The 27,855-nt window shown below is 44.3% G+C and overlaps 1 protein-coding gene and 1 long non-coding RNA gene across 5 annotated transcripts in view; one reads left to right on the top strand and one right to left on the bottom strand.

The window, feature by feature from the left end:
- Positions 1–3,071: 3,071 nt before the first annotated feature.
- TMCO4 (transmembrane and coiled-coil domains 4) overlaps positions 3,072–27,855 on the top strand; it is a 43,602-nt gene continuing 18,818 nt past the window's right edge. For 2 of the 4 annotated variants that reach the window (XR_014685249.1, XM_084495157.1), the window contains exons 1-12: positions 3,086–3,151; positions 3,634–3,680; positions 6,334–6,518; positions 7,133–7,307; positions 11,857–11,884; positions 14,434–14,566; positions 20,032–20,129; positions 20,986–21,129; positions 21,614–21,733; positions 24,235–24,399; positions 24,941–25,077; positions 27,264–27,348. Coding sequence is in view for 3 of the 4 variants with exons in the window: in XM_084495157.1 (XP_084351283.1) it covers positions 6,340–6,518; positions 7,133–7,307; positions 11,857–11,884; positions 14,434–14,566; positions 20,032–20,129; positions 20,986–21,129; positions 21,614–21,733; positions 24,235–24,399; positions 24,941–25,077; positions 27,264–27,348 (1,264 nt within the window). In the remaining variant the exon portion in view is untranslated. The other 2 variants (XM_084495158.1, XM_084495159.1) reach the window with 2 other exon arrangements.
- LOC311422277 lies at positions 9,520–13,733 on the bottom strand. The gene is made up of 3 exons (XR_014685251.1): positions 13,514–13,733; positions 12,187–12,324; positions 9,520–9,810 (listed from the first exon to the last, which is right to left on the bottom strand). It is a non-coding gene; the product is annotated as an uncharacterized lncRNA (long non-coding RNA).

Raw genomic sequence — 27,855 nt, 5'->3', positions numbered from 1 at the left:
GTGGCAAAAAAGGCCAATGGAAAAAGGCTTCCCTGAAGGCAGCGTATGCCACTGCCCTGATGTGCAAAGGAAGAACAGGACATGTGAATCACGGTGATTTGAACTGATGCTCATAGCACAAAAAGAAACAAACAACCAAACCACAAAGGATTTGAAGGGAAATAAATGTTTCCCCTGAAAATAGCCATCCCGTTCCCAGGTATAAGGGCAGAGCACCAAAGGTTTGTATCCGCATTGAAGATACAAATAGAATTTCTAACACAATGTAGGACACCAGTGCAATTACCAGTGAGAGACTGACACACTGAGAGAGCTTGGTAAGACGAGGGGCAGTGGGTGCAAGCTGGAACGTAGGAGGTTCCAGTTAAATATGAGAAGAAACTTTTTCATGGTGAGGGTGATGGAGCACTGGGACAGGCTTTCCATGGGGTTCTGGAGTCTCCTTCTCTGGAGACATTCAAAACCCACCTGGAAGCACTCCTGTGTGACGTGATCCGGGTGTTCCTGCTCCGGCAGGGGCATTGGACTAGGTAATCTTTCAAGGTCCCTTTCAATTCCTAACATTCTGTGAACTCTGTGGAGCCACGCGGTGAGATCACCAGCCACAGATGTCCTGATTTCCACCCCTGCTGCTTTGTGCTAACACTTGCCAAGCCTGTGTTCAGCATTCAACTGAAATGATTCTTTGGTCTTTAGAGCCAGTAACAATTATCTGATCCAGAGTTCATGGATGTTGGTGGAAGTCATTACCTCCTATAAGCTGAAATCTTTTATAACAGCTGCTAATTCCCATCTGACAAGATAAGGATCAATGATAACGTAAACCTCTGAAGCAGCAATTAAGTTTACAGTGAAAATGTCAAAATATTCCCATTTGTATTCTAAAATGTTAAAGGATCTGTTTGCATCCAGTTCTTCTTCACACCAATTTTTTTGACAATAAAGTCTCAGCTCCAAATGACCTTGCCCTGCTTACCATACCTAGCTGGCTCCTGATTTCATGCAGTGATTAAATAACAAACTGTAGTCTGACAAAGAGAGGTTCATAGTGACAAACGGGCCAAAGCAGCAGCCAACGTACTGCATGAATACATCAGAACTATGTTTTACAAACCTTCCCCATCCCAAATCATTTTCAGGTTTCTTATCAACAAACAGCACCGGTCACCCACCACAGCTAATTATGTGAGGGAGACGGGTGCCTTAAAAAATGTGAGCGTAGGTGTTCTAAATCATTGTTAACTACAGAAGTCCAGCTTTATCTACAGAACCTTAAATTATCAATAATCATGTTGCCTTTGGTTATTATTAAACTATATAATAAGATCCCAAGTTTACAACATCTGATAAAACCCATGATTAATTATCATTCCACTCCTGTTTTGAACTACTTTGAACAGCTCTTCTGCATTATCACACAGATATAAACAGGCAAAAATAAACATGGAATAAATAGTGTATTTCACACTTCAACATCACTCAGATGCTGTACAAAGACAACTTTTGGTCCTCAAATGCACTGCTGTCAAATCTACAAGAAACTAATTTGCAGATTTTGGTCTGAGAGCACAGATTTGTGTCCAGAGGATTTTTTTGCTTGTTGTGAACTATTTGCAGCTTGTCCATGGTGTTATGCAGTTACCTAAGTCACAAATGAAGTACATGTATGTACCTTTTGTACCTTAATGGGGATCAGCAGAGCACGCCTTCTAAACCTTGTCACATTTATCTATATGATGATGCTTAAAATACATAGGGGTAATGAGTACTTGTGTGAGTAAACCTGAAGGACCTAATGTAAGCTGCAAGCAAGTGGGACAGGATATTTGGCCACATTGAAAGGGCTTTTAAACAGAAAAAGTATGTGGATTTATTTATTTATTTTTACCCTACAAGTCCAAAATAGCATATTTTTAAGTATAAATCAGTTACCCCAGATACCAAGTAACCAAGTTTTGCTTTCATGAAACATGGCAATGCAGAAAAACTGCTTCTCTTCCCTGAAAAACTGGATTTCACTAAGAATTGGCAAGCACTGTACTTGCAGTTCCCACTCGAGCCTCCTCTCAAAGCAAAAACATTTCTCAAAACCCATAAAACACAATGCAAAAGCCTTATGCTGAGGTAGCTGAGTTAATTCCACAGCCCAGGTGTAGCCCTGGAGTTTCCGCAGGGCCAGTTAACTACAGCTGGCTGACCAAAGCCTCCCAACCTGTGCCTGGAGCCCTGCTTCTATCAGAAGCAATATATCCATGGTCCTCATGTTTGCCTGGACATATATAAATATATATATATATATATATATACACACACACACACAGAAAGCTACTTCAGCTCCTGTTTGGATGCCTTTGGGATCCCACCTGGTGGATCACACGCAGTGTGAGGCAGCACTGAAGCTTCACCTTCCCTGTGATGTGTGCATACGTATGTATATAAATAGATATAATCACAAAAAGTTACTTCAGCTCCTGTTTGGATGCCTTTGGGATCCCACATGGTGGATCACACACAGTGTGAGACAGCACTGAAGCTTCACTTGCCCTCAGAGCAGCCCCCAACCTGTCTCATGTCAGGGGCAACAAAGACGTCTCTGCATTCAGTGGTGGTGACCTGAGAGCAGCTTTCACCCAATACACCTCACCCCACCGCTCTCTGCAATCCTCTCTCTGAGAGAGATGCATTCTCAGAGGGAAAGAAGAGCCTTAAAGGGGGACGGAAGAGCTGCCACTCAGCTCAGCACTAAACCCTAGCAGGGCACCCAAGATGCCAGAGCAAGGCTGCTGTGAGGAAGGAGCTGTGACACCTATTTTGACTGAAGCAGCACCAGGCCTCGCTGCCGCCCCACCGCTGTCACAACCCTATCACAACTCCCATAGGAAGGCCGGGAGCGGTACAAATACCAGGAATGGGGCGAAAACAGAGAGCGGGGCTCGCCATCAACCCGGCCCCAAAACACATCCCCCCTCAGCACAACGCGCCGCCCGCCCGCCCTCTTTACGCTACGCCAGCAGCGTAGGAGAGCGCAGGGCCGCCCAGCACTGCCCGCTGTCCTTACGCAATCTCCGTAGGGCTGACAGGGGCGGAAGGGGCGGGAGGCGGTGGCAGCCGGGAGCGCGGCGGCCCCTGAGGGCGGCCGGGCCGGCAGCAGGTCGGAGCCGGGCCGGGGGAGGTGGGGAGAGGGTTCACGGGGCTCCCCGGGGCTCCTCGGGGCTCTTTCGGCTCCGGGACCGGCCGTGGTGCGGCTCCTGAGGGCAGGGCTGTGGCAGCGTCGCGCCCCTGGGCTCTCCCGCCCCTGCAGGGGGTCGCTCTCCTCAGGGGGTGTCGTGGGGGGGTGGCTGGTGGTGGTAGGACTTGAAAGGATTTGCGACAAAACTGAGTGTTATCAGCAGCCTAGTGGCAGTGTCAGCCTCGAGCTGAGGCGTCTCTGTGTTTTTCCACTGAGGGTTTTTCTATTTGCTGGTAATGTGCCTACCTGACGTGTAAGGACCCTGCTTCTAAACGACTGCTGCTACAAGCGTCTGCGTTAACCACATCCAACACGCTCAATTTTGCAGTTGCTTCAGCTTCTAGCCTTGCCATGCCCCTGTCCCTATGCCCTCCATCTCTAATCTCTGATTTCCATTTATTTAGGACACGTCTCCGTGGCAGCGGCCTGCGTTGCCTTCGCGTGTTGTGAGGTGAGAAGCGGTTTTATCCAGGGCTGCATTAATCTGGATTAATTGCCTTCCACGTTTGCGCTTAGTATTGATGGGCTAAAAGTGAAGGCTGACTGTGGAGAGCATGCCTCTCCTGTACAGCTTTAGATCCACGGAAGGGTTATCTTTTTACTTTCCCCATAGGATTGCAGGAAGCACTATATAAAATACACCACCTCTCAAGAAAACAAAGGGCTTTGTGTGAAAAGTAAGCACTGGAAGCGACACAAGTTTCTCTTTCAAATGGCAGTTCAGATTATGGAAATGCTATAGGTTGCTGAATTGCATTGTTGAAGACAGAGAACTGAATTCCAGCGTCACAAGCTGTAAATAACTTTCAGTGTAAGTTTTTGGTCAGGTCTTGATTCCCTCTTGTTGAATTCAGTGGCAAAGCTTCCTGGGCTAAGTATTTGTACTAAATCACGTTGCTATTTTTATGCTGCCATGTGAAAAACCAAGCCCATTTTCCTCAATGTTTATGGCAAAATCGACACCTGTGTGAAGGGCACACATCCAGGGTCTTGATCAGAGCATCCTCAGAGCTCTCATTTCTAGATGAGGTGGCAGAGAAAAGTCTTTCCAAAACTTTCTTGGGGTATTCTAGATACTCACCATCACAAATTATTTGCTGCATAATGGAAATAAAGTTGCCTGCAAGAAGCCACTATGGTGTCACTCCGTAACAGGTCACCTCTTGTATTATTGGGAAATAAGGTTAAACTCCGCAGTTGTACTTTTCCTGGATTCTTTATAGATGCTTTACTTTTCATGTGACCCTCTGGCTACTAGATTAAAATTCTGTGCAACCCTGGGTGTGCCTGTGAGGCTGGTGTAGCCCCCAACCCAACTATCCAGGCACCTCTTTACAGTTGAGTTACATGTTTATGATGCTGGAATGAGGGTCAATCTGCCACATCTTAAACCAAAGCGAGGATACGGGTGGAAATAGGGTCACTGCTCTCTTTTTTTAGCCATCTGGATACTCTTACCTCTTCCTCAGATCTGTTGTTAATTTTTTCCTTAAGGACATCCTCATGGTGTCTATGAACATCTCAGGAACTTTAGGGCTAGATAAAATATTCTGAGGGTTGCTGGTTTGGCTTCTTAACAAATCAATAAATCTATCACAGCAGCAAAGGGAATTTTATTTTCAGTGCTGGTTCCCATGCTGAGTTAATACATCTGTGCCCAGGAGTGAGCTGGCACGCCGGATTATTGTTTGTGAAGTTACTGATACTTCAAGTTAGATTATTCCTAGGCAAGTTGGTTGGTAAGTCAGGCTGTGGATGTTTTAGGAGGCTCAGAACTTAGTGATGTAAGATAGATTTTGGGCATCCAGACAAGGACTTTGGAGCTCCTGAGGTAATAAAAGGAAGTCTTGGGATCTGGGGCAGGGGACAGAATCCTGGAGAGGATGGGGACTCATCCTGCTCAGTCCCCGGGGCTGCAGTTCTGTGGGTACAGCTGCTGCTGTGTGGTAGGACTGGTAGGGTGGAGGGCCTGGCCCTGATCCCAGGCACCACTCTCCTTGGGAAGTAGAATCTGGCTGTTCCCTTCTCCGATTGATGGGGAAATAACAGGGTTCATTTATTCCTGCAGACCATGACAGATAGCACAGATGTAATAAAATCTGTAAGAGGAGCTGCTCCTCTGGTGCACTTCTTTATTCTAAGACCATTCTGTTCTATTCTAATTCCCATTTAGTCACCTTCCTTTCGCCAGGGCTCAGAAGAAAGGAGGCATCTAAGAGCAAGCAGAAAGCAAAATGCACAGTTTGCCCTTGGGAAACTGATCAAGTCCTGATGAGGTCGGTAGAACTTCCCAGCGATGTAAGTGAGGTTTGGAGCAGGCTCTTACCTAAATTAAATCATGAAATGTGTCTGCCTGGTTTCCCTCAGCTCTGTTAGCTGCCTGCGTTGGCAGCCAGGCCTCCCGGTATAACGAGGGGGGCTCCTGGGAGCAGTTCTGAGCAGTTCGGTTGGAAGCTCGTAATCAAAAGGTGCAAACGCCTCTGTGCTCTCCAAGATAATATTTTGGCCCAGCTCAAGGCCCGTGTGGCGTGGGCATGTTATGTTTTGGGAAATGCAGTGGTGGGTTGCACAGTTCAGAGAATATTATAAGCAAAGCACAGAAAGGGCCATGGGAAATAAGCAGTCCCATTAAAAGTCTTTCTAATCAGAGGCTGTGGCTGGACTCAACTTTATAACACCGTCAGGAAAATGAACAGAGGAGCAGTTTGGGTTGAGGAGGAGAGAGGCAAATTATTTCCCAGGCAGCCGTACTGGTCCCTGCACGAGGTTCAGAACTCTTATTCTCCGTGCTATTTTTGCAGTAAACACGTGAATGATATGGCTGAGTGGAGCCCGGTCTCTTTGCACCTTGAAGAGGACTTCTCCTTTTTCTGTGAGAAGTACTGTCAACGCATTTTGTGCAGAAATTTAAGAGCTGGTGAACGGAAGGCCTCCTGTTGTAGGTTTTGATCACAGCATCACATTGCAGCAGGATGCACCAGCTGGACCTTGACAGGCCTACTTACTCTACACCAGCAAGTGTGGCAGTCAAAAAGCTTTTTTGTCTCCTTGCTTCCTGGTTTTATTTTTTTTTTTTCCCTCCTTTTTCTTCTTTGAACTTGCAGGTAGAAATGGCCGCAGAAGAGAAGTGGAAAAGTTGGACTTCAAAACAGCATAGCGGGGCTGAGCAGGCAGGCGAAAAGGACTCGTGCGTGCTTCTGAGCCAGCAGCTGGGGGAACCTGGAAGATTCGCCTACGCAGCGCTTTGTGGGATATCCTTAGCAGGGCTGTTCCCTGAAAAAGAGCAAAGGTACTACACGTGGGCACATGGGGACGAGCAAAGGAGGTGGCTTTTGGGTAGCAGCTCAGACCAAGCTGGTGTCGGCATACCGCTCTGTTTGGGGTCTTCCAAAGGTACAGGATTTGAAGATTCTTTTAGCTCTGGGTCTCTTCACGAAGATGAATGCTCAAATTAGGGAAGGTGACACAAAACTGAGTCTGTAAGACCTGACTGCTCTGCAGACTGATCGCTGGCATTGATGTTTTCCTGCCGTTTCCTTGCTGGTGTTCTTCTGAGGCCTGTTGAAATGTAAAGGACACGTTGACATTAGGTGTTTTCTCAACTATTTCCTTAATCATACTGACTTTCTGTTACACCTTTTAGGACTTTTGTACTTCAGCACAAATTGCATCCCTTAATACAGCAAGCTTCAAAGCATGTCTTGAAGAAAGGTCTGGCCTCATCCTGATTGCTTTCTTCTTTGTTTAGCAAGCTTGTTTGTGAGAAGCTCACCTTCTGTTGACTTCTTAGCATGCTTTGATTTTTGTGTGAACGGCAATAGATCAGCATTTGAAAGCAGAGACCACTGAAAGCTTGCAAAAACATCCAGTTACAGGGCCTTAACCTCCTCTGTTGCCTTACAGCTCCTTCAGAACAGAATTCATAGATGGTTTGGTGAAATGGCTGGACCTGCCTGATGCTGTCTTACCTGCCATGACAGCATTTGCCAGTGGCTTAGGAGGTGAGGGCACAGAAACTTTTGCCCAGCTTTTGCTGAAGGATCCCATCTTGAAAGATAATCCTGTTGTCATTATCCAAGTAAGTCCATGCGTTGCCCTTGCCCTTGTTTGCTTTTGCAAAGAAGATTTTTCCTGGGTGTCTGTTTGCAGTGGAAGTTGTGCTTGTACAGTCAGGGAAGTAAAACTTGGGTTTCTGATGCGCGTGTGCTTCTGTGTGGCTGGCACTCTCTCTGTCCATTAACAGCTCACGGAAGTGATGACCGTGAGATGCAGTTCCTGCTGAAATAACATTTTGTCTTTGATGCCTTTGCTCTACAGAGAACCATCAGCCTTTTTGCTTTGACTGTACTCTTGCAGTGTTTTTGATTCATACAGACATTCTACGGATTTCGGTGAAACACTGAACGTGCTAGGCCTGAGTTTTTGTATGTTTAAGAGACCTTTCACCCTACTCTGAACGAGGGGGATTTTGTAGCAGCAGAGAAATGTGTATACGCATGGGTAGCTTGAGTGTAGGGGGCCAGATCCTCCAACTTCTACACAGCTTAAGGTTCCTCTCCCTGTAATACAAAATATCTCTACATATTTGAGAACCAGGCAGAAAGACTGCTGGTACAGGCAGAGCTAGTGTTCTGCAGCACAGAGGGTGCTCCAAAGAGCACAGTTCCCAGTCTTTTCTCCAGAGTCAGCTTTGGCTGGAAGGAAAAAGTTACAGGTCCTTCTTTCTTTCATTGATAAAGCGTTATTGAGGCTGAAGCCGTAATGTTCTGATGTTCGAGCTGATGTAAAGATAAGAGAGTACGCATTTTGGTGGCATTCACCTTTGCTTCAGAGTCTCAGCTGTGGAAGATATCTCCTCATTCGCTCTCACGTTATGTGTGCCTTGGAGGGCGAAGAGCTGTTGCTGCCAGGCACGCTGTGGCCACGGTCACCGAGCTGCGGTACACAAGGAAGTGGTGAGGCATCCTGAGAGCAGCTGGTACGCTGGTGGTGAGTAATGGTTAGCACACACTCACCTTCAGCAATGACAACCTGATGGAGCAAGAGATGCAAGAGCAAGGCTGTGTGAGTAAAGATATGACGGGAGGGATCTTCCTCGGTCACGACCAACTCCCATTATCTCAGCCTTCTTTTGTGTCTCCTAGGCAGTCCTTAAAAGGGTCTGCCCCAAACATCCCTATGTTACTAGGCTCAAAATAGCTTGGCAATCTAAGTGTAGTTAATTAGTCAGCTAGGACAGATCTTCTCAAAGCTCTTTTGATGTTGTTTGCTCAGAATAAATCTATTCTTGGGTCTCTCTATATCTAGATGGCCTGGTAGTTCCCAGGCTTTTTTCCCTGGTTCTGTCTACTCCAGGATGAATTTTCTAGAGTAAGGCAAATCTTCCTGCATTGCTGCGAGTTTATTAAGGGTGAAACTGTGGCAAAAATTAACTTGTGCTTGCTTAGAGCTTATCCTGCATGAGGGCTCCATGTGCTTTTACAAAAGGGGCTCCGGGTCAGTGGGATTGCGCAATATCTTACGAGAACTGAGATACTTATCATGGTTCCAGGTGGAACACAGAAGCCGTAGATAATGATTCTTTGATTAGTTGAAAGCAAAGATCAGGAGTAGTTACCAGTCTAATGCCTCACCAGCTGGATCTCAGGCAGTCGTGTATATATGCAAAGTGATCCCTTCTGTCAAAATGATACACAATTAACAGTTGTCACAGAGCAGGGCACAAGAGTCTTGCAGGGTGTCATTGGCAACCTAAAGGTACCCCACTGAGATGAGCTTTGTCCTTGTTACCTGAAAATAAACATGCTGTGGGACAAAGCTTTGGTAATTCTTCATCTGTTGCTTTATGGTAGTATTGCTTCTTTACATTCAGCTGCTTTTATTTACCTGGTTGTTACAAGAACACCCTCAAATTGTTCAGCGTGCTCAGTGGCAGGGTCCTGCCAGCACTGCTGCCTGCATTTCTGACTCCCTCCACCTCAGAGGTGCTGAGGAGATGATACATGGCCAGGAGACTGGAGATGAGCTCACCACTGATTCATTGAATATTCAAGGCCTGTGAATTTTTGTCTTTGTTTGCATTCATTGCAGGTGACTAATCCATGCAAATGTTGGGTAATTGAATCCTTTCTAGACAACAGGAGTTGTAACAAACAGGTTGTGGGTGTGGTAGGAGAAAGCAGTGATTCCTGTTGGTTAGGAATACTTCTATATACGTTTAGTGACAACAAAAGGGAGGGAAAGAAGTTGACTTTGCCCACTTTTGTTTCCTTATGATAGGTGAGAAAACATTGAAAGTTCTTACAAATCTTTATTTTTTTTTTTCTCTGAACACATTTACAATGCCCTGTGGTGTTTTTTTTTTCTTCCCCCCCCCCAACACAGAGGCACTGCAGCGTGGATTGGAAACTTTCTGTTGTTGAGGAAATCCATTTTGAACTTGTAGCCGTGCATGGCAAAGACTCCAAATAACGATTGTCTTCCTTTCTTTGTAAGGTTTCACTCATTCGCATGTGTGGTAGTCTTCAGAGTCCACAGAGAAATTAAAACCACCTCCGCTTCAAAATGAAACATCACAACAACTGCAGAGAGAGAGAGAGAGACACTACTTGTAAACTAATCTAATCAGTGCTGATTGGATTCCAGATGACTACCCAGCAGTACGTGCAAAGCCTTAAGCAATTAGGAAGAGCTGAGTATGTTAATGGTCACTGATGCAATGGAAGAGTAGTTTGTTTATCACCTGATTACCCGCATCCATCTCTCACCTTTTGAACCACATGTACCTAAATGCTTAGGCCGGATTTTTGAAGGAGTTTCTTTGCCATTGGGTGCCACCTTGTACGCTGGGTGGCCTGTATGGAGCCTGAGCCGTGACCTGTGGCTCCCTTTGCAACACCTGGGGAGCATTTACTGCCTATAAACGGGCCCTGAGCAAAATGCAGCCCTCTTCAGGAGGCTGCCTGCAGTAGTCTGGAGAAAACGACAGCTGGGGGAGCAGTGTGCATGCACGGAGTAGGAATTGTGGCTGAGGCCCTTTTTCTTCTGCAGTGGGGTGACTGAGGGGAGCAGAGGAGACCTGATTCGGTGCTTAACTTAAATGACAACAGTTATTTGTAGGCTGGAGATAAGCCAGGACTTTCCTTTTCATGGGTGAGTGCTCCAGCTGCTGGGATGCAGGATGATGTGGTGGTGACTGCTTTGTGCTGAGCCCAGCTCAGCAGAACCTGCCGGAGATGCTTGCAGGGCAGGAAAGCAGAGGCAGCTTTCTCTGTGGCTGGGAGCAGCCACCCAGGGATTTAGCAGAAGAGCACTCGACCAGTTGTGTGCCTGCAGGTGCCTGAGCAACACGTCTGGAGAAAGCTGTTGTGTGTAGACACTCGTCAGCGATGGAGCAAAGGTTTTAGGGCTGTACCTTGTGAGAAAGCATCCACTCTGATGCATACATCCAGCTGCCCTGGTCTTCTGGTTTATATGGTCCTGTGGAAATTCTCTGTTCTCCTTTATGAAGTAGTAGACTCCCCTCATGTTAAAATGATTTTCAGTCCAGACACTCCCTTTGGACTGGGTAATACCTACAGTTTGCTTCTGTTCTAGTAGGACTAGGTTAAGATTGACTTGTTCTCTGCTCTACACTTCTCGTGCAGTAGGGAAATGATTAGAGACATTTTTATGATACAAATTTTGCTTAGGGGCTTATGGGAATAATAATCATAAACTGCTTGGCAGCATCCTACATCTTTGGCGGTGCTTCTTGTGTTCCCAAAGGGCTGAGGATTCTCTGTAAAATTCGGCTTCACTTTTGTGTGTGTAGGAGAGGGAAGCTAGACTGAGCTAGTGCTTAACGTTGTAGTTACATAAAGAACTTAAACTTTATTCAGTTATTCAGTGACAATAAAAGAGGAGAACAAAGCAGTAAAAACACTACCTCGTTCATTAGGACTTCTCATTTAAAGAACACTGACCTCTTTTCATGGATTTGTCCACAGAAGCCTTCTATTGGATTGATCTGTTTTTCCATTTTTTTTTCCCATGGAAAGCCAACACAGTCCCTCAATCTTTTTACAGATAAATTCTGAGATTTCTATTTTTGAGTGCTTAATCCAAAAGAACTTTGTGCCAGTTCAGCTTTACTGCCTAGAGCTACAAATTCCCAGAATGCCAGAGGGGCCACTGATCCCTCTGAGTAGCATTCAAACCTATTCCTGTTGAAAATACAGCACATGTAACTGGAAGAACAGAAGATGTTAGAGCAGTAGGAGAGGCTTAGAGCCTGGTTTCTCCCAGATTTGAAGTCCTGTGTAATCGTGGGGCTTTCAGTTGCAACACAAGTGCTAATAACAAAAAATGTGGTCTACTTCAGCATGTACCAAGCAGGTGCTGCCCTCCCATCCTGTGCTGATCTACTCCTCCAGCCATTTGTACCCACATAGGCACAGTTTCTGCTGGAAGCATTTGGTCTTGCTCTGCTCTGCTCCATTCAGTTACAGTTTGCTGTCATCCCACATTTAGGAGTGGACATGCTGCACTAATTTAATCATGGTCCGATCGGTTTTCATGCCTCCATTTTAAGACGTCTAGGTGTACTTCTTCACTTTTAACTGGAATATTTTTTTTTGTCTTTTTAGGATCTTTTGTCCTTCTCTCTTAGAGATGGTAAGTTTATTCAGCTTTTGTTCTTTATAAGAATAATATCGGTGAGTTCATATCTGATACTTTACAATGCTCAAAAAGCTCAGGGTACCAGCCCATCCTGCTTTATCCTAGCTTCATTTCTAGCAAAAGGGGTATACTCTCACCTATGGCCACTGCAGGAAAGGCAGTTATTGTAACAGGAATGATTAATAATACCCGTTAAAAATTGAACAATCATTCACCTCCTTAGCCTCACATATCGTGTATTGGCATGCAATTGTATGTGTTGATAAAAAAAAAAAAAAAGTTTTGAAATTAAATACCTGGGTGGGAGACTTTATTCTTCAGCCCTTCTAGGGGCCTCTCCTTCCTTGAGGAGGGCAGTGAAGCCCTCCTCAATTGAAAATGAAACTGAAAATGAAAATTTCAGCCCCACAAATCTTCTGTGTGCCACTTGTTGTCTAAAAGGAAAAAAAATATATTCAGGCAATAAATTCTAGTGTGTTTAATGTGAAGCCTATTCTGAGTAAATGTGACTTTATGTGTATACTGTACCACACACGCAACAAAATTCTGGTTTACAATCTGTAACATTGATTCGTCTGATAAAAATCATGAAATAAAGACTGCCGTCTGAACAAAATCTTCATTTTGAAAAGAAGCCTGTTTATTATCACAACCTGCATTTTTTAAAATCCCTGTGCTGTAGCCTGTTCATACAGGAAAGCACTTGCTGGTTGTTGATGAGCCTGTTTCAGTTGAGAACAAAGTACTGCTTTTGTTCTTGTTTTATTTTTAATGGAAAATTGACACGTCAGTTATTGCAAAATTGCTTATTTTGCTAAGCTGGAACTTAAAACAAATAGATTTTCAAGCCTTACTGAATTACTGCCAGGCTGGCTGAGTAGAAAGCAAAGTTGTGCATTAGCAGGCAGGGAGCAGGAAGGCTGCTTCTTAAGACACCTGCTCAGACTTGCATGATGTGGCACGTCAGGGATGAGGTGAAGATAAATCCTAGCCTTAGTTCTCGACTCAGCACAAGTTTTAAAAGTGGCCTGATTAAAGCCTCCTGAAGTATTTTGGTATCTTGGTAATGATGGTAATAAATAAACAACCTTAACAAATTGCTGAAGGCTGTATTTGATCTATGTGCAGCAGATATCAGAACTCTTCTTTGTAGTTCTGTCCTACAGGTATCTTAACCCAACCCCAGAAACACTGTTGTGTTTTCCATCCTGGAATGCACCAAGAACCCTTTACAGAAGCCCGCTCTCAGCAAGCAGCAGATGCTACCGAGAGAAACACATTAAAAACTAAAGAGTTGGCACACAACATTTTAAAATCTATTAAATTTAAACTATTGTTTGTGTGTGGTTTTTTTTTTTTTTTTTTTTTTTTTTTAAGTACATGTAATTATAAGCCTGGGAGTAATCATATCAGGTGTTGTTTTAGTGCAATGTCCACTCCTGCATCTCATGCAGTGAGGAATAAATGCAAACAATCATCAGTGCTACACGGGACTGAAGTCACCCCATGCTTCTAGGTGGTTCAAAACTCCAGAGTCCCTCTTGTTGCCAACAAGATCGATTGAGCATAAAGCTTTATGAAGGTGTAGTTGTAGAATAGGACATATCTTGCACCAGTGCATACCTGAGATGTTCTGTGCCACGTTGCCTGTGTGTGACGTGTTTGATATCACCAGTCAGGACTGGTCTTGCTGCAACATTTCGATGTTGAGAAGAGAAATCCGGTCTCTCCAAAGCCCAAAGGCCTCTGCTGGAGAAGAAGACCAACAGATTTGAGACCTGCCTTCTTGGCAATTACCTGAGTCCTGGTTTCAGCTGGGATAGAGTTAATTTTCTTCTTAGGAGCTGGTATGTAGGTTTTGGATGTAGGATGAGAATTACGTGGATAGCACACAGATGGCTTTCAGCACCTTGTGCTGCCCTGCCAGCAAGGAGGCCGGGGGTGCACCAGGAGCTGGGAGGGGACAGCCAGGACAGCTGACCCAAACTGGCCAAATGTCCCCCACCGTGCGGTGTCACGCAGAGCAATAAATGGGGGGAGTTGGCTGGCAGGGGGGACAGGCTGCTGCTCGGGGTCTGGCTGGGCATCAGTCAGCAGGTTGTGAACAGTTGCATTGTGCATCACTTATTCTGTATATATATTTTTTATCATTATTACTATTATTTTCCTCTTCTTTTCCTGTTCTGTTAAGCTGTCTTTATCTCAACCCACGAGTTTTACCTTTTTTCCCATTCTTTCCTCGATCCCACTTGGGGGCAGTGAGCAAATGCCTGTGTGGTGCTGAGCCGCCTGCTGAGTTAAACCACAACCACCAGGGACAGCGACTGCTGAAAGGATGAGGTTTGCAGGGGGGAGGATTTTCCACCTAGAGCTCTCTTCTCTAGAGAATAATAGTTTTAAACACATGAAAGAGAAAGAGGGCCCGAGGGTCGGAGCTGTGCTTGCGTGGGATACGGTTCTCTAGCACAGCTGGGTGTACCACTTGCTATTTAATCTGGTGTCATGAAGACTGATTTAATTTCCTGGGCTTCCCTGTGTTTAAGGGTACTATGATGCTCGAGCAAGAGTGTTGATCTGCCGCATTATCTGGCTGCTGAGGATCCCCTTGGAGGAGCTGGAGGCCCTGGAGGAATCACTGCTTGAGAGCCTGAAGGAACAAAAAGAGGAAGAGTCAGAGTAAGAACAATTCAGTTGGCTATGGGATGAAAAAACACTGCTGCTGCTTGAAAGTCTAGAATCAATGATTGTGCCTAAGTTCAGTCTCTGATCGTGCTCCCCTTGGTTCTTAACTTAATCATTTATGGCTTGATAAGAGCTGCAGAGCCCTCACAGCACTTCGACTGCACTGAGAACCATGAAAGCTCAGCACTCTTAAAATCAGAGTTGTGACCCAACCTTGCGAGCTGATTAGAGCTCCTCTGCACCAAACTGCCTCACATCCTTGTTTCAGTTTTGTCTTCTAGACCATAGATTATGCTTAAATGCATCATAATGAGCTTGTATTTCTTATCTCTTGGCCCAGTATTCCTTAGATAGAACCAAACAGGTTTACAGGTGGATTGGACCATCTTGAAGGAACCATAAAGCTGAAAGGCAAACAGGCTGCATGCTTGGTGACCAGCACAGAATTTGGATTTTTTTTTCTTTACTCTGCTTAATAGAAGGGAACTGGTCAATGTCAACATATGAAGGGCCTGAGCCCTAAAGCCAGGCTGTCTCTCATTGTTCAATTTCAGCCTAACTCACCTCTCTGCAGTAATGCTTCATGCAGAATCAAGTTTGTATAAAATTTCAGGGTTCGATCCTCAGCTGCTGATTTTCTATGGATCTGGCCTTTTCCGTGCCTATTTAAGAGACAGCTAACTCCTATTGGAGATAGACCTCTGAGGGCAACCATCTGCCATCTTTAGATACCTGTGGGCCATTGAATGCCTGACTCCTAATTCTATGTAATTGATGTAAGATTAAGCCTATTAATTGCAAGTTCTTACACGGAAAACAGCCCCAAAGTTGGCATTATACACAGAGTAATGTTTTTACTTTGCCTGCGAGGCATGAACTGTGTGAAGGTTTAGCCATATAAAAAACAGTAAAAATGTCTGCAGTGGACTTTCAAGTAACCGTTGAATATTTGTGTTTGTCAGCAAACACGTTATGAGATTAACTTTAATCGATGTCTCTGACGCAGTACATGTTCAGACATTCCCATGGCGTTCAGCATGTGACAGGTACCTTTCCATTATGGCTTTATTTAAATAAAGCTTAACTTTATAGCGCACTGTAAAAAGGGAAAGTCAAAATAATCTCAAAGATCACGTACTGCTAGACAGAGCACCATTTGTAGTGCAGGAGCAAGGGTTGGTGCTAATGGGCACTGTTTTGCCATGGGTTGTGAAAATAAACTCCATCCGGGGCATGCAGCGTGGGACAACACGCATCTGAGGGTGGGGCGGTGTTTGCTAAAATGCTCTAGGACCTAATTCTCTGTTGTCTGGACGGTGGCTCCTGAAATGGACCACAGTGCAGCCCCAAAAAATAGCAGTTTGTCTGATAGTGGCAGGAGTGACTGCAAAGCTGCACTGCGTACTTAGAGTGTGGTTTTTAAATGCTGTAGCTATCTCAGTGGTTTTTGTGCATACCTGGTGTGGCAAAAGTCGTAGATTTCAACCTTGCTCTTTGTTTAGAGGCCCACCTCGCAGCCATGGAAATAACTGTTAGGTAAAAGCAGGAAAATAAAACCTTCACAATGAGAGCAGCCCAAGACCGCAGTGCAAACACATTCATTATTGCAGTACCAAAACTAGCACAGGGCTGAGATTTGCAGGGCAGGGATGACCCTTTGTTTGTTTTAGAGTTAGGGCACAACTGGGAAAGGAAAGGGAACATAATCTCATCGCTGCTTTGACCTCACAGATTTGGGGCAGAGGGTTATATAATGACTCTGCTTAGTATCCTTCCAGCTCTGACCATCCACTGCAAGAGGTTTTGGAAAAGCAGCAACTACCAACCAGGTTTTTGGCACCTTCTGTTTAGGCGTTTTTTTATTGATACTTGTAACAGAAGCTTTTGCTCTCGCCTTTGCTACTGTGGACAGGTTGGCTTGTGGCCCAGCAGGTGCAAAGTTATGTGTTCAGTATGGTCGCCTCTAGGACAATGCTCCAAACACTTAAATCCATCTTCCTGGTGCCAAACAGGTTCTGATTTGCAGGTATGAACCTCTCTTTTGTACACAGTTCTGTGGGAAACTGGAAAATAGGATACCAGTTGCTCGCTAACATGTATGCATGCTGCTTGTCATCATTGGAAAATGATCTGGAATCCCACCTATACCATTTCTCTAAATGTGGTTTGTGGTTCAGGCAAGAAGCTGCAAATCCAAGCTCACTGACGGCTGAGGGGTATCAGAAGGGGCAGTGCATGGCCATAGTGGAGAAAAGGAGCCTGGTAATGGAGTGACAACTGTAATGCAGAAGCTATTAGGAAAGCGACTGTCACAAGCAGTTGGCAGCAGTTATGTACAGAAAGCAACGCCAGCTAAAAGCTCTATGTAGGCTGGCGTACTGTCTTCAGACAGGACATGCAGCAAGCTGGCTTTCTATGAGCATAACCCAAATTGTTCCAAGTTGCAGCTAAATGCAGGTTAGCCATGTTTCAGCTCTCTTGATCTTACTGTTTGCAGCCCAAGGCTGCCCATTGACTACAAAAGCTGATGAATGACTGTGTGTAATGGAGACTGCTGGATATTGCCTACTTAGATGTCAGCAGCAGCTGTCTGAAGAACTCCAGAAGCATTTTTTTCCAAAGCCAGGTGTTCAGATTGGCGACTGCATGCACAGATGAGTGCGTATCCAAATCCTGGCTTGACCATGGAGTCACAGAAGTGCACTTGGTTGCACACAAATTGCAGAAGATGTAGCCGTTGCAGGCTGCACTGCTGTGCTCTGCAAACAGCTCTGTTTGCAACCACAAAATGTGTGAGTGGAGGTAACGCATGGTGTTTTCTGGGGGATCACCGTGGAGACAAACTCTCCATGCCATGCAAGGCAGTAGAAATTCTGCCATTGACGTTGGCAATGCAGGGATTTCACCCACTGTGCTTCTTTCTCCTCCTGCTGTGTTTTACAAAGCTGCGTATTGTTTGGGACTCGTCTAAAATTGCCTTTATCAAACTTACAGAGCGCTTAGAGGGTTCCAGGAAGGATTAGGCAATTATATGGATAATGAAAATCCACAATTAGGTTAGGATTAAGAGAGAAAATATCCAAGTTTGGAAGCAAGATAAGTTCTCATGTTTCAGGGGCCCCGATTAACCACTGCGTAGGCAGGCTGGAATGAAACTTACTCTGTAAGCAATTTATTCCAGTATCCTCTGTTTCTCACACTTTCCTCTGAAATTGAAAGTATTTTTTGTAAGAGATAAACCAAAGACAGAGGAGAGAAGGAGAACGTAGTGCCTAATAAATGATTTGTTCCTTTTAGGTTTATTTACCTGTTTCTGATAAGCTTGTTAAAGTGTACCTTAAATGCACACAGACAAATGAACTAATGACTGTGTTTAATAACTACCATATTATTATATTGTGATGTGTAATTAGAGAGCGGCTGAATATAGAGAATGCTGTTGAAAAATAATTTGCTTCTGTCTTGTTTGTTAGCACAAATTACCCCTCTTCTCTTTAGTAGTAGAAACAACTTGTCCTACTTCCACTTGGCTTTCTCGTGGTTTTAGCCTACTTTCATTTTAGTTCTTGCTCCTGAAAGGAGAAGGTGGATGCTTTTTTATGTCCTCTGATGTGCTTTTCAGGGGATTCAGGGCTGAATTCTAATTTTTTTTTATATACTAACATTGTTCGGTTTGTTTATGAACAGTTGGAGAATCTGGCCTTTAGTCCGGATCAAACACAGCAGCTCGTAGGTCTAGCTGGCAGTGACCTTCAGCGTTCAGCAGAATGTTCCCAGGTGTATTGGAGAGCTGCACCGGTCAGAGGGAAGAATTTATTTTATCTCTGTAATAGGGTCTCTAGGACAAGTGTGGTATATAATATAAGGGGACAAAAGTTGTGGCGGATTTTATGTAGATTTCTTGATGCTCTGTTGCTCAACCCAAACCAGAAAGCTTCACAGAACTGCACCATTAGAAAAAAAAAATGTTATCGGTGCATAAGTGATTACAACAGTAATCATTTACATTTGCAGGGTTGCTTTCATTTAGGAATATCTGATTAGTGCCAAAGGTCTATATACGGTGGTGTAGGATTTACATGATACAGACGTTATTTAACCTGCTGTCCTTGCATCCAGCCCTGATCCAATGTGCTCACAGCCTCAAGGAACTGATCTGCAGGCTGTGCCCTAAAAAGTGAGAGCTGGCAGTTGTGGCAGTTACCTTCCGGCTTGATGATATCACAACTGCTGCTCAAAGTCCTGTCTGCGCTCAGGGTTTTCTTTTAATGGACATCAAGCAGCTCCCATCGTACTGTCACGCAGCTGTGTGCTGGGTGAGCTTTTGGTAGGAGCAACCTGTGACTTTAATGATAAATGAAGGAGTGAAGAAGCCTCCTTGTGTCTGTTCTGCAGATCACCCCAGTGATGTCAAGTCTGCATCAGTGCTACTCTGAGATAACCCAGTCTTAGCATCTCTGCTGTTTGTCCCCAAGGTAAAATCTTGCTCCTGCACACGCTGACAGAGTGCAGAGGGGATGAGGCTCAACATGGTAAATATCAGCATGTGACTAGTTTGGTTCAGGAGGAACACGCTGCTCCTGCTGGCAGTAGGGAATCCCTCGCTGGCACTGGGCAGAGCACTGCAAACTGCATGGTGCAGTGATCAGAAAGGTTAACATCTTTGTTGCAGTAATTTATGCATAATCAGACCAAATGTCTTTTTTTTTTTTTTTTTCAGCCCTGAATTCCTAGAAATAGACTTGTGTCTGAGAGGATCTGGAGGGTGCAGGATCTGGAATTCCCCTCTCTGGTATCAACAGACCATTCCTTTTTGTCAGGTTCTTTCCCTGAAGGCAGAAGCCTTGAGCTGCACCCACCAGCTTTCACTTGCTTGCCTTCATTTTGGATGCGTGCCTTCAGTCTGACCAGACTTTGCAGCATCTCACAGCTAATAACTAGTTAAAATGGGCCAAATGAGCCTGGCAGGTTGTCTGCAGCCTAGAGGTGAAAGTCTCTCCAATGCAGTTTGCCAACACATCACATATGTAGGAACCAGTTCTTCTCCATTAGACACACAGAATTAACAATTAACTGCACAATGCAAAAATGGTTTTCATATTCTAAGAGCAGCAATAGATTTTAAGACACATAGGCAGTATAAAGTTATTGAAATGTTTCTGACTTTGTTTCTTTTTTTTTTTTTTTTTTTTTACAAGCTTCACTCCTGTTAGGAAGTGTTTTCCGAGTAAGTAACATCTGTTAGCTTTACTGAGCAATTCAGTTGTTTCAATTTAAATCTGTGGCTTTATGACAATCCCCATAAATCTGAATGTGTTATCTCAGTCCACACCTGCATGGTACTTTCCTACTGTTCCCAGTTGGAAAATGACGTTGAAAAGAATATAAGCAGATTTTAATGCAGCATTGTTAACTGTCAGGCTTTTTCATCAGCTTCTGTGGTTCTAATTCCTTTGCAGAACTGCAGAAGTTTCAAGAAAAAAGAAGGAAAGAAGAAGGAAGCTGAAGAGATACCTGCTGATCGGCTTGGCAACCGTCGGGGGTGGAACAGTGATCGGTGAGGCTGCTCTGGGCATTTTGGAGGCTTGCTCCTGAATTGCATGTGCAGCATAGGGGTAGGGAGGGCAGTTCTGACTTGCACGTTTAGCAACAGGAGCCAACATACCTCTTAGTCCAGGCTGTAACTTTAAAGTGTTCATTACTTTTCTTTGCCAGTCTAAAGTATGTCACTTCAGATACAAAACAAAACAAAAACCAAAAAATTCTCAAAAGCATGGAAAGTATCTTCAGCCACACAAAAATAAAACTGTAAGAATTAGCTGAAAAAGTCATTCTAGTGAAAACCCATTGGCTCTGATGGAGCACTTCTCAATGCATGGTGGAGGATCAGTGTAAAGATGCTAAAAAGGAGACTGAAAATTTCAGATGATGTTTTTCTGGGACACGCTCCAGCTCACTCGGAGCTGGCTTGTTAATGAGCATTGGTTTGTGCACACCATGGAGTAAAATCACAAGACCGAGTTGTCAGCTGGGAAAAATACCAAACTGAGGCTGTCATCCTTAAAAGATTCTTTCCCTTTTTATGCTCCTGTGTTATACAATGATTACATCTTCAACGCCAAATTTGAGTAATATGTGACTACATCAGTGTGTCCTAAGCAAATAGGGCAATGCTTACCCTACCACACGTTCTTCCTTTGACTTTTAAATTATTTTTCATATTTACTGAAGTCAGTCCGTGCAGAGATTCAGGGCCTGGGGGTTGTCTCAGAAAGCCCCCTTTATTGGTGATGCAAAATAGGCCACCATTTATAATCTCAGTAAAATTAGCAGTACTCAGGCAGCACAGCAAAATGACTGCTTGGTTTTTGTACATGGTACTAGACCTATGATCTCACTTGTTCCCTCTTCAGGCTTGACAGGGGGTCTTGCTGCCCCTCTGGTTGCTGCTGGAGCTGCTACTGTTATTGGAAGTGCAGGGGCAGCTGCTTTAGGTTCAACTGCTGGAATTGCTGTCATGGCATCCCTGTTTGGAGCCGCTGGAGCTGGCCTTACTGGTAAGAGAGTGACTGCATGTTGCTCAGCTACTGGGGCACAGGATCGTGCTCTAAAATGCAGAGCTAATGACTTCACTCTGATGAGCAAGGGAAGTGATTCAGTGTGATCTGACAACTTTGAACTGACTTTTATTTCAAGGCTGCCTAAGACACTGTGTAACCCTTGATGACCCAGCCAGGAAATAATATTTGCTATGCAGCTAAAGTGAAAGAAATGAAAGCTGCCACTATGGAGGGCAGTGGCTGTTATAGCTGATGTCTGGTCTGCAGCAAAAAAGCCTTCTGCTGGGATGCACACAGATCACATAAGCTCAGAAGGATCATGTTGGCTCCATACCAAGTAATACGTGGTCTTGCTGAGGGGTTTGTAAAGGAAAAAAACATATCCAAGACCCAAGTCATTTCCTGTCAACTTCTACTGTTAGCAGGGTCTGTCCTTGCTGTGCGATTTCTGAGATTTGTGTTTCTGTCTTGTTGTGCGTAGGATACAAGATGAAGAAGCGTGTGGGCGCCATAGAAGAATTTGAATTCCTCCCACTTACTGAAGGAAAGCAGCTTCACATCACCATAGCAATTACTGGGTGGCTGTGCGCTGGCAAATACGGTAAGAGCAAGATGAAGAAATTGAGAGGAGCCTGGACTGTTTCTGTTAGTAAATCTTGTCTGATTTTGTTAGGAAGGGTCTGGTTGGGGCTGATGACTTCCACCACTAGTATGAAGTGTCTCACCTACCTCAGAGACCTTCTGTTTATCCTCCCAAGAATTAAAAGAAAATATTGTTTTCTTGGTATCTGCCAGCTAATGAGTTTATTGGCAAGAAAGTTGGGTTGAGTAAATCCCCTTAAGCAGAACACTAAGGAAGTGAACTTACAGACAGCCTTGAAAAGTTTGTAGTGTTTTAGTTTCCAGTATAGCTTGTCATATAAAATGTGTCAACTGTCTGCTCTGTTCAGCAACCTGACTGAACAGCTGCCAATTGATTCAGAAGCATGATAATTAACATTGGATATCATTAACGTCTGTCCTGTTGCTTGTTGGATTGCAGCTTGCTGTCAGAGTCAGATTATTTTCACTGTGCTTTTGCTTTTCTCATTGTCTTTTTGCCAGGGGTCCAAATCCTTGGGGTTGGAGGGCTCCCAGGCACTGTTACAAACACGAGCGTACAAACTTCAGGAACATTTTGGTGTCTGTTTGCCCTTAAAAGGGGGTTACAAATGACATGCATTCTTCTTCCATAAGAAGCAATCTGCTATAATGATTAAAAATAAACCACAAAACTAAACTAAAATTGTCATCCATTTTCTTCCTTACAGCTGTGCCTGTTTACACACTTGCATGGCTCTTTAACACAGAGGGATTGAGGACAGGACTTTTTCAGAGCACATTGTGATTTTTGACCTCTCACTAGCTGTCTGTCTGTATGTCCAAAAACCTGACAGAATCTTGTTGTGAGATCTGTCATGGGGCTCACGCATGCCACTTTGGTCAGCAGCTTCTTCAACTTGCCATGCATTGTTTGGAGAAGGAACAATTTAGGAAGGGGTCTAGTTAATTAAGATGAACAGGAGAGAGAGTGGCTTAAAAATCGTTCTTTCAGGCAAAAATTAGACTCGCACAGTGTAAAATATCCATTCTTTCTCAAATATTCAGGCACTACTTTTGATTAGACTCTGGAGGGAAGAAAAAAACAAGCACAAGTAAACCAGAGAGGCTACGTTAGATGGCAAAATAAAAATAATTGCAGTCTAGATCTGCAAATGCAGCTTACTTCTTTTCAGACCAAGCCATTAATACAGTCCTTGCCCGTCTAACTTGGAAGATGCTTGGAAGATGCTCTGTGGTAGATTTTGAAAAGATTGCACATGTTTTCCATGTCTCTGGACTCAGTCCATGCAGCCATTCAGCACTTCATCCCTTTCATGACAGACATTCCTTTGGTCTGCATGAGAAGATGGAGCTGCAGGACTTGGCCTGATGTCTGATGATAGGAGGAATGTCCTTAATACCTGACATAATTAGTAGTAGTGTCCATCCCCTGGGGCGCAATAACCCCAAGCAGAGCTACAGGCTGGGAGAGGAATGGTTGGAAAGCTGCCAGGCGGAGAAGGACCTGGGAGTGATGGTGGACAGTCGGCTGAATATGAGCCAGCAGTGTGCTCAGGTGGCCAAGAAGGCCAACGGCATCCTGGCTTGTATTAGGAACAGCGTGACCAGCAGGGCTAGGGAGGTGATCGTCCCCCTGTACTCAGCTCTGGTGAGGCCGCACCTCGAGTACTGTGTTCAGTTTTGGGCCCCTCGCTACAAGAAGGACATCAAGGTGCTTGAGCGGGTGCAGAGAAGGGCGACGAAGCTGGTGAGGGGCCTGGAGAACAAGTCCTACGAGGAGCGGCTGAGGGAGCTGGGCTTGTTCAGCCTGGAGAAGAGGAGGCTCAGGGGCGACCTTATCGCTCTTTTTAGGTACCTCAAGGGAGGCTGTAGCGAGGTGGGGGTTGGCCTGTTCTCCCACGTGCCTGGTGACAGGACGAGGGGCAATGGGTTTAAGTTGAGCCAGGGGAGTTTTAGGCTAGATGTTAGGAAGAACTTCTTCACTGAAAGGGTTGTGAGGCACTGGAACAGGCTGCCCAGGGAAGTGGTGGAGTCACCATCCTTGGAAGTCTTCAAAAGACGTTTAGATGTAGAGCTTAGGGATATGGTTTAGTGGAGGGCTGTTAGCGTTAGGTTGGAGGTTGGACTCGATGACCTTGAGGTCTCTTCCAACCTAGAAAATTCTGTGATTCTGTGATTCTGTGATCTGCCTCGGCAGTCTCTGAGGTAATTGAACGGGTCACAAAATCTAAGCCTGAACGCAGTATCTCTGTCCATACTGAAGCCTTTGCCAAAGCAGCTAAAGCTGTGGGATTATTTACAAAGCCAAAATTTATTGTAAAATAGTGGAAAAATGGAGTTGAAATCTAACAGTATTTTCAAATATGATTCCTGAGTATCACAGGGCATTCCAGTGCTCTGCAGGTTCTTTTCTCACTCTTTATTGGGTTCATCTTGCCAGGAGTCAGCCACTGTTGTTTTTTCTGTGAACACGAATTCCATCTTTGTGACTTTTCTCAGGGAGCTTCACAGCACCATGGAGCAGCCTGCTGCAGTCGAGTGAGCAGTATTGTCTGGCCTGGGAATCCAAGTACCTGATGGAGCTTGGCAGCGCCTTAGATTCCCTGCTGAATGGGTTTGTTAACATGATGGCACAAGAAGCCCTAAAATTTACTGTCTTGTCAGGTAAGAACCTCAATCATATCACATCTACTCTTGTGCAGTTTCACTATTGGTGTTTATTTAAAGTAGCTTTCCTAAACAAGGACGGTATCTGGGAAAGCATTTCCTTTGGCAGTATTGGCATCGCCCTGCAAAAATCACCAAAGAACCTTCTCTGCCACACCTATAATTTTTCCTGGATTGCTCTGCTTCTGTCATTGACTTGGTCTTTTAAAATTACGGTTGGAAACACCCTTCTTTACGTGTGTCTGTGTTTATTTCTCTATATTATTACCCTGTGTTTTAGTGCTTTACATAAACCTTTCAAACATCCAAGATACATTCATGTATGGAGTTTGTTTGCCTCAATATCGGAACACCAGATTCTTTCTTATCTTCAGTCTAGCAAAACATTTCTCAGATCAGCTCTTGAGAAAGAAGAACAGAAAATAACAAAAGGTCCTAGGTTTAGCATTTAACTTCAGTGGACTGTCTTGCCTTTTACATTTCCTAAGAGCAGCCCAGATTTGTGACTGTGCGGCGCTGTTTGCTTTGTGCGTTGCAGGTATCGTCACGGCCTTGACTTGGCCAACTTCGCTCTTGACTGTTGCCAGTGTCATCGACAACCCCTGGGGAGTGTGTCTCCATCGGTCTGCTGAAGTAGGCAAACACCTAGCACATATACTGCTCAGCCGGCAGCAGGTAATCGGCTAGAAGGTATCCAGGAATAATGTCTGGAGGAGATCTGGCCCACAGGGAGGAGGTTTTCTAGTGATGCTAGTTCACTCTCAAACGTTATCTTTCCTGGGAGAAGAAAATTATTCATAAAATGAAAAAAATGATGCGTGAAGGTGACCTGCATATATCTATTTCAGTGAGGAAAAGTAGGAAGTCCCAAGTTAATCAGAGAATTCCTGATAAGATTACATTAGCAGGAATTAGTTACATTTAACCCATAGCTTTCCTGAATGAAGGAGAGATCCAGGTCATAGTTGATAAATAGCTTGAGCATGTCACAAAGCAGCCGGGCAACTCACCTAGTGAAAAATCTGAGAACAGAAGTAAGATAGGTGGAAAGGAGAATACAGAGTGGTAAAAGCATTCACTGAGAATTCAGAAGCACAGTAAAGCAGTATAAGAGAATACTTTTTAGCATCAGATGCAGCATGAGCTGTGTTTTTGTCTAAATGATATCAGAACACACATAGAATAATCTAATAGAAGAATCCAGCTTCTCTCTACTTTTATTGATTCTCAGCTCTAACTACGCAGGCTTTCATTAGCCTTAATTCTAGAATAATTATGACAATGTCCATGTAGTGTTCTTGCAAACAAAGTTAAGGAGGAAAATCCAGCACTGAAAGGTAGCAAACAGAATCCTTTGAAACAGAACGAGAAGACCTGGATTTTTTTTCTTTCTGACAGCTCTCTTCTCTTGGGATGAATTAAACTGGGGGAGTAGTGGGGAAGGGATCTCAGTAGCTCGCAGTCTTTTTATCAGGCATGCAAGCAAAGATAGCACACACTGACCCATTATGGTAAACGCACTTGCACTTCCCTGCATTGCTGCAGTTGTGAAGCACCAACACGAAAGCGGCTGTGAGCACAGATTCACATGGATGTTGCCCTTCAGGCGACTCAAGTAAGTACTTTGTAGGTGCACAGGCACAATTATGGTGAGTAATTCTGTGCTTCTCTTGGAAGCCTGTGAAACAAAAGGCAGAGTATGAGCTAAAATGAGAGAGAGAAAAGCAGAGGGCATTCACAAACTGCAAAGGGAGCAAAGGGAAACAGCAGGGTATTGAGGACTTGTCAAGGAAGAAGAAATGTGTCCAGATGGGATGCAAGCTTGAAGTAGAGGTGAAATAAAATACCCCAAACAGACAAGTGGAGTGGGCTGGTACCTGTAAGAAGTGACAGACCTGAGAAGCCTTGCTGAGAAAGTTTGCAAAAGCCATTTCTGCCCCACAAAAGCCTGCCATTATTTGCTGGGCTACCACTGGCACGGAGGGGAAAGCTGTTTTCTGCTGGCCCCGTGTTAGTCTCAGAGCCACGCCAGTCCAGGATGTATTACAGAGGAGCCCTGTAGGAGCTGTGGCTCCAGAGCTGCATGTCATCGATAACAATGTGAAACAGCAGAGTAGAAACAAACTCGATTTCTCATAAAAATACAATCCTGGGAAAGGCAATAAACTTTATTTCATACAAGCCTTTTGTTTTGCTGGTGGCATTTGTTACTGCCTTTTAAGCATTAGCTTTTGTGAAAAGACACATTTCAGTGTGCTGCAGAATCTACAACTAGTTAGCGTGATGCCTAGGGAGTCCTAGACATCACACCTGCTCCCTGGTTAATACAAAGACCGTTTTTCATTGTTGTTGAGATTAAATTCTCTTTGATCTTAAAGAAAATCTTATTAGGCTATTCAAAATAAAAGCTTTCTGCACATCATTTTTATGACAGTCACACAGTGCTGCTGCAATTCAGTCTCAAATCTAGAGGGGACCAATATTTTTGTATTACAGCTTCTCTTTCTGTTTATCAAAACATTTCCAAAAACATTTTGCTTCTTGAATTAGACTTCATTTGGAAATTTCAAAACTGTGAGTGTCTGGTTTGTTTCTGTTCGAGTAACGTCTTGTCACTGGGTTCTTTCAGTTGATTTTCAGAGTATCAAAAAAATACAAAATACACAGATGCTCTGAATATGGAACTGTGCAAAACTTGAGGGATAGATAATCCCTTTGCAATGGACAGAATTGCTCACATTTAAAAGACCGTGCACAAGCAGAAGCTTTGAATGTAAGGGTCTTAGGGATCCTGTGGCCAGACTCTCTTTCCTGGTCTAGTACAGTATTTGATGGTCTTTCCTCTTTCCCTTTGTTCTTAGGGCAAGAGACCTGTCACACTGATTGGCTTTAGTCTGGGCGCCAGAGTCATTTATTTCTGTCTGCAGGAGATGGCTCAAGAAAAAGGTAAACCTCACCTTTTAATCCTTTTCTTCATTTTCCTTACAGACGTTTTTCTTCCAACAGGAGAAATTCTTCTGGAAGAGAGCTTGAATTTTTTAGGATGAAACAGAAACCTAAAAATCTGTTTGTGAAATGCATTTGGAACCTTTTTTTTTTTTTCCTGTCAGATCTACCAGCTCAGTAGATTAAGTTTGCTATCTTCCAGTGTGGTTGGCAGCATGGTTTGGGCAGCAGTCTGTACAACAACCTTGACATTTTGTGCCATTGGACTCCTAGATCAGTCTGTGAGCTGCCCACAGCCACTGTGATCTTGGCAGAGGATGCTCTGCCTGTATTGGCAGCTCTCTGTATCTCTTGTATCTGGTTCCATGAGTCCTCCCTTCCATTTAAGTCTTTGAAATACCGCTGTCATCTGCTATTTTCATGGTAATTTTCCCCCAAAGTCAAGTATAAAACCATCTGTCAATTTATTACCCGTTGTGGTCCTGTTTATTAATAGATTCTATTTTT

This window comes from Aythya ferina (assembly GCF_964211825.1).
Source record: "Aythya ferina genome assembly, chromosome: 21".
NCBI lineage: Eukaryota > Metazoa > Chordata > Aves > Anseriformes > Anatidae > Aythya > Aythya ferina.
Note: the sequence above shows the minus strand (reverse complement) of the source record. Positions and strands in the feature narration are given on the sequence as shown.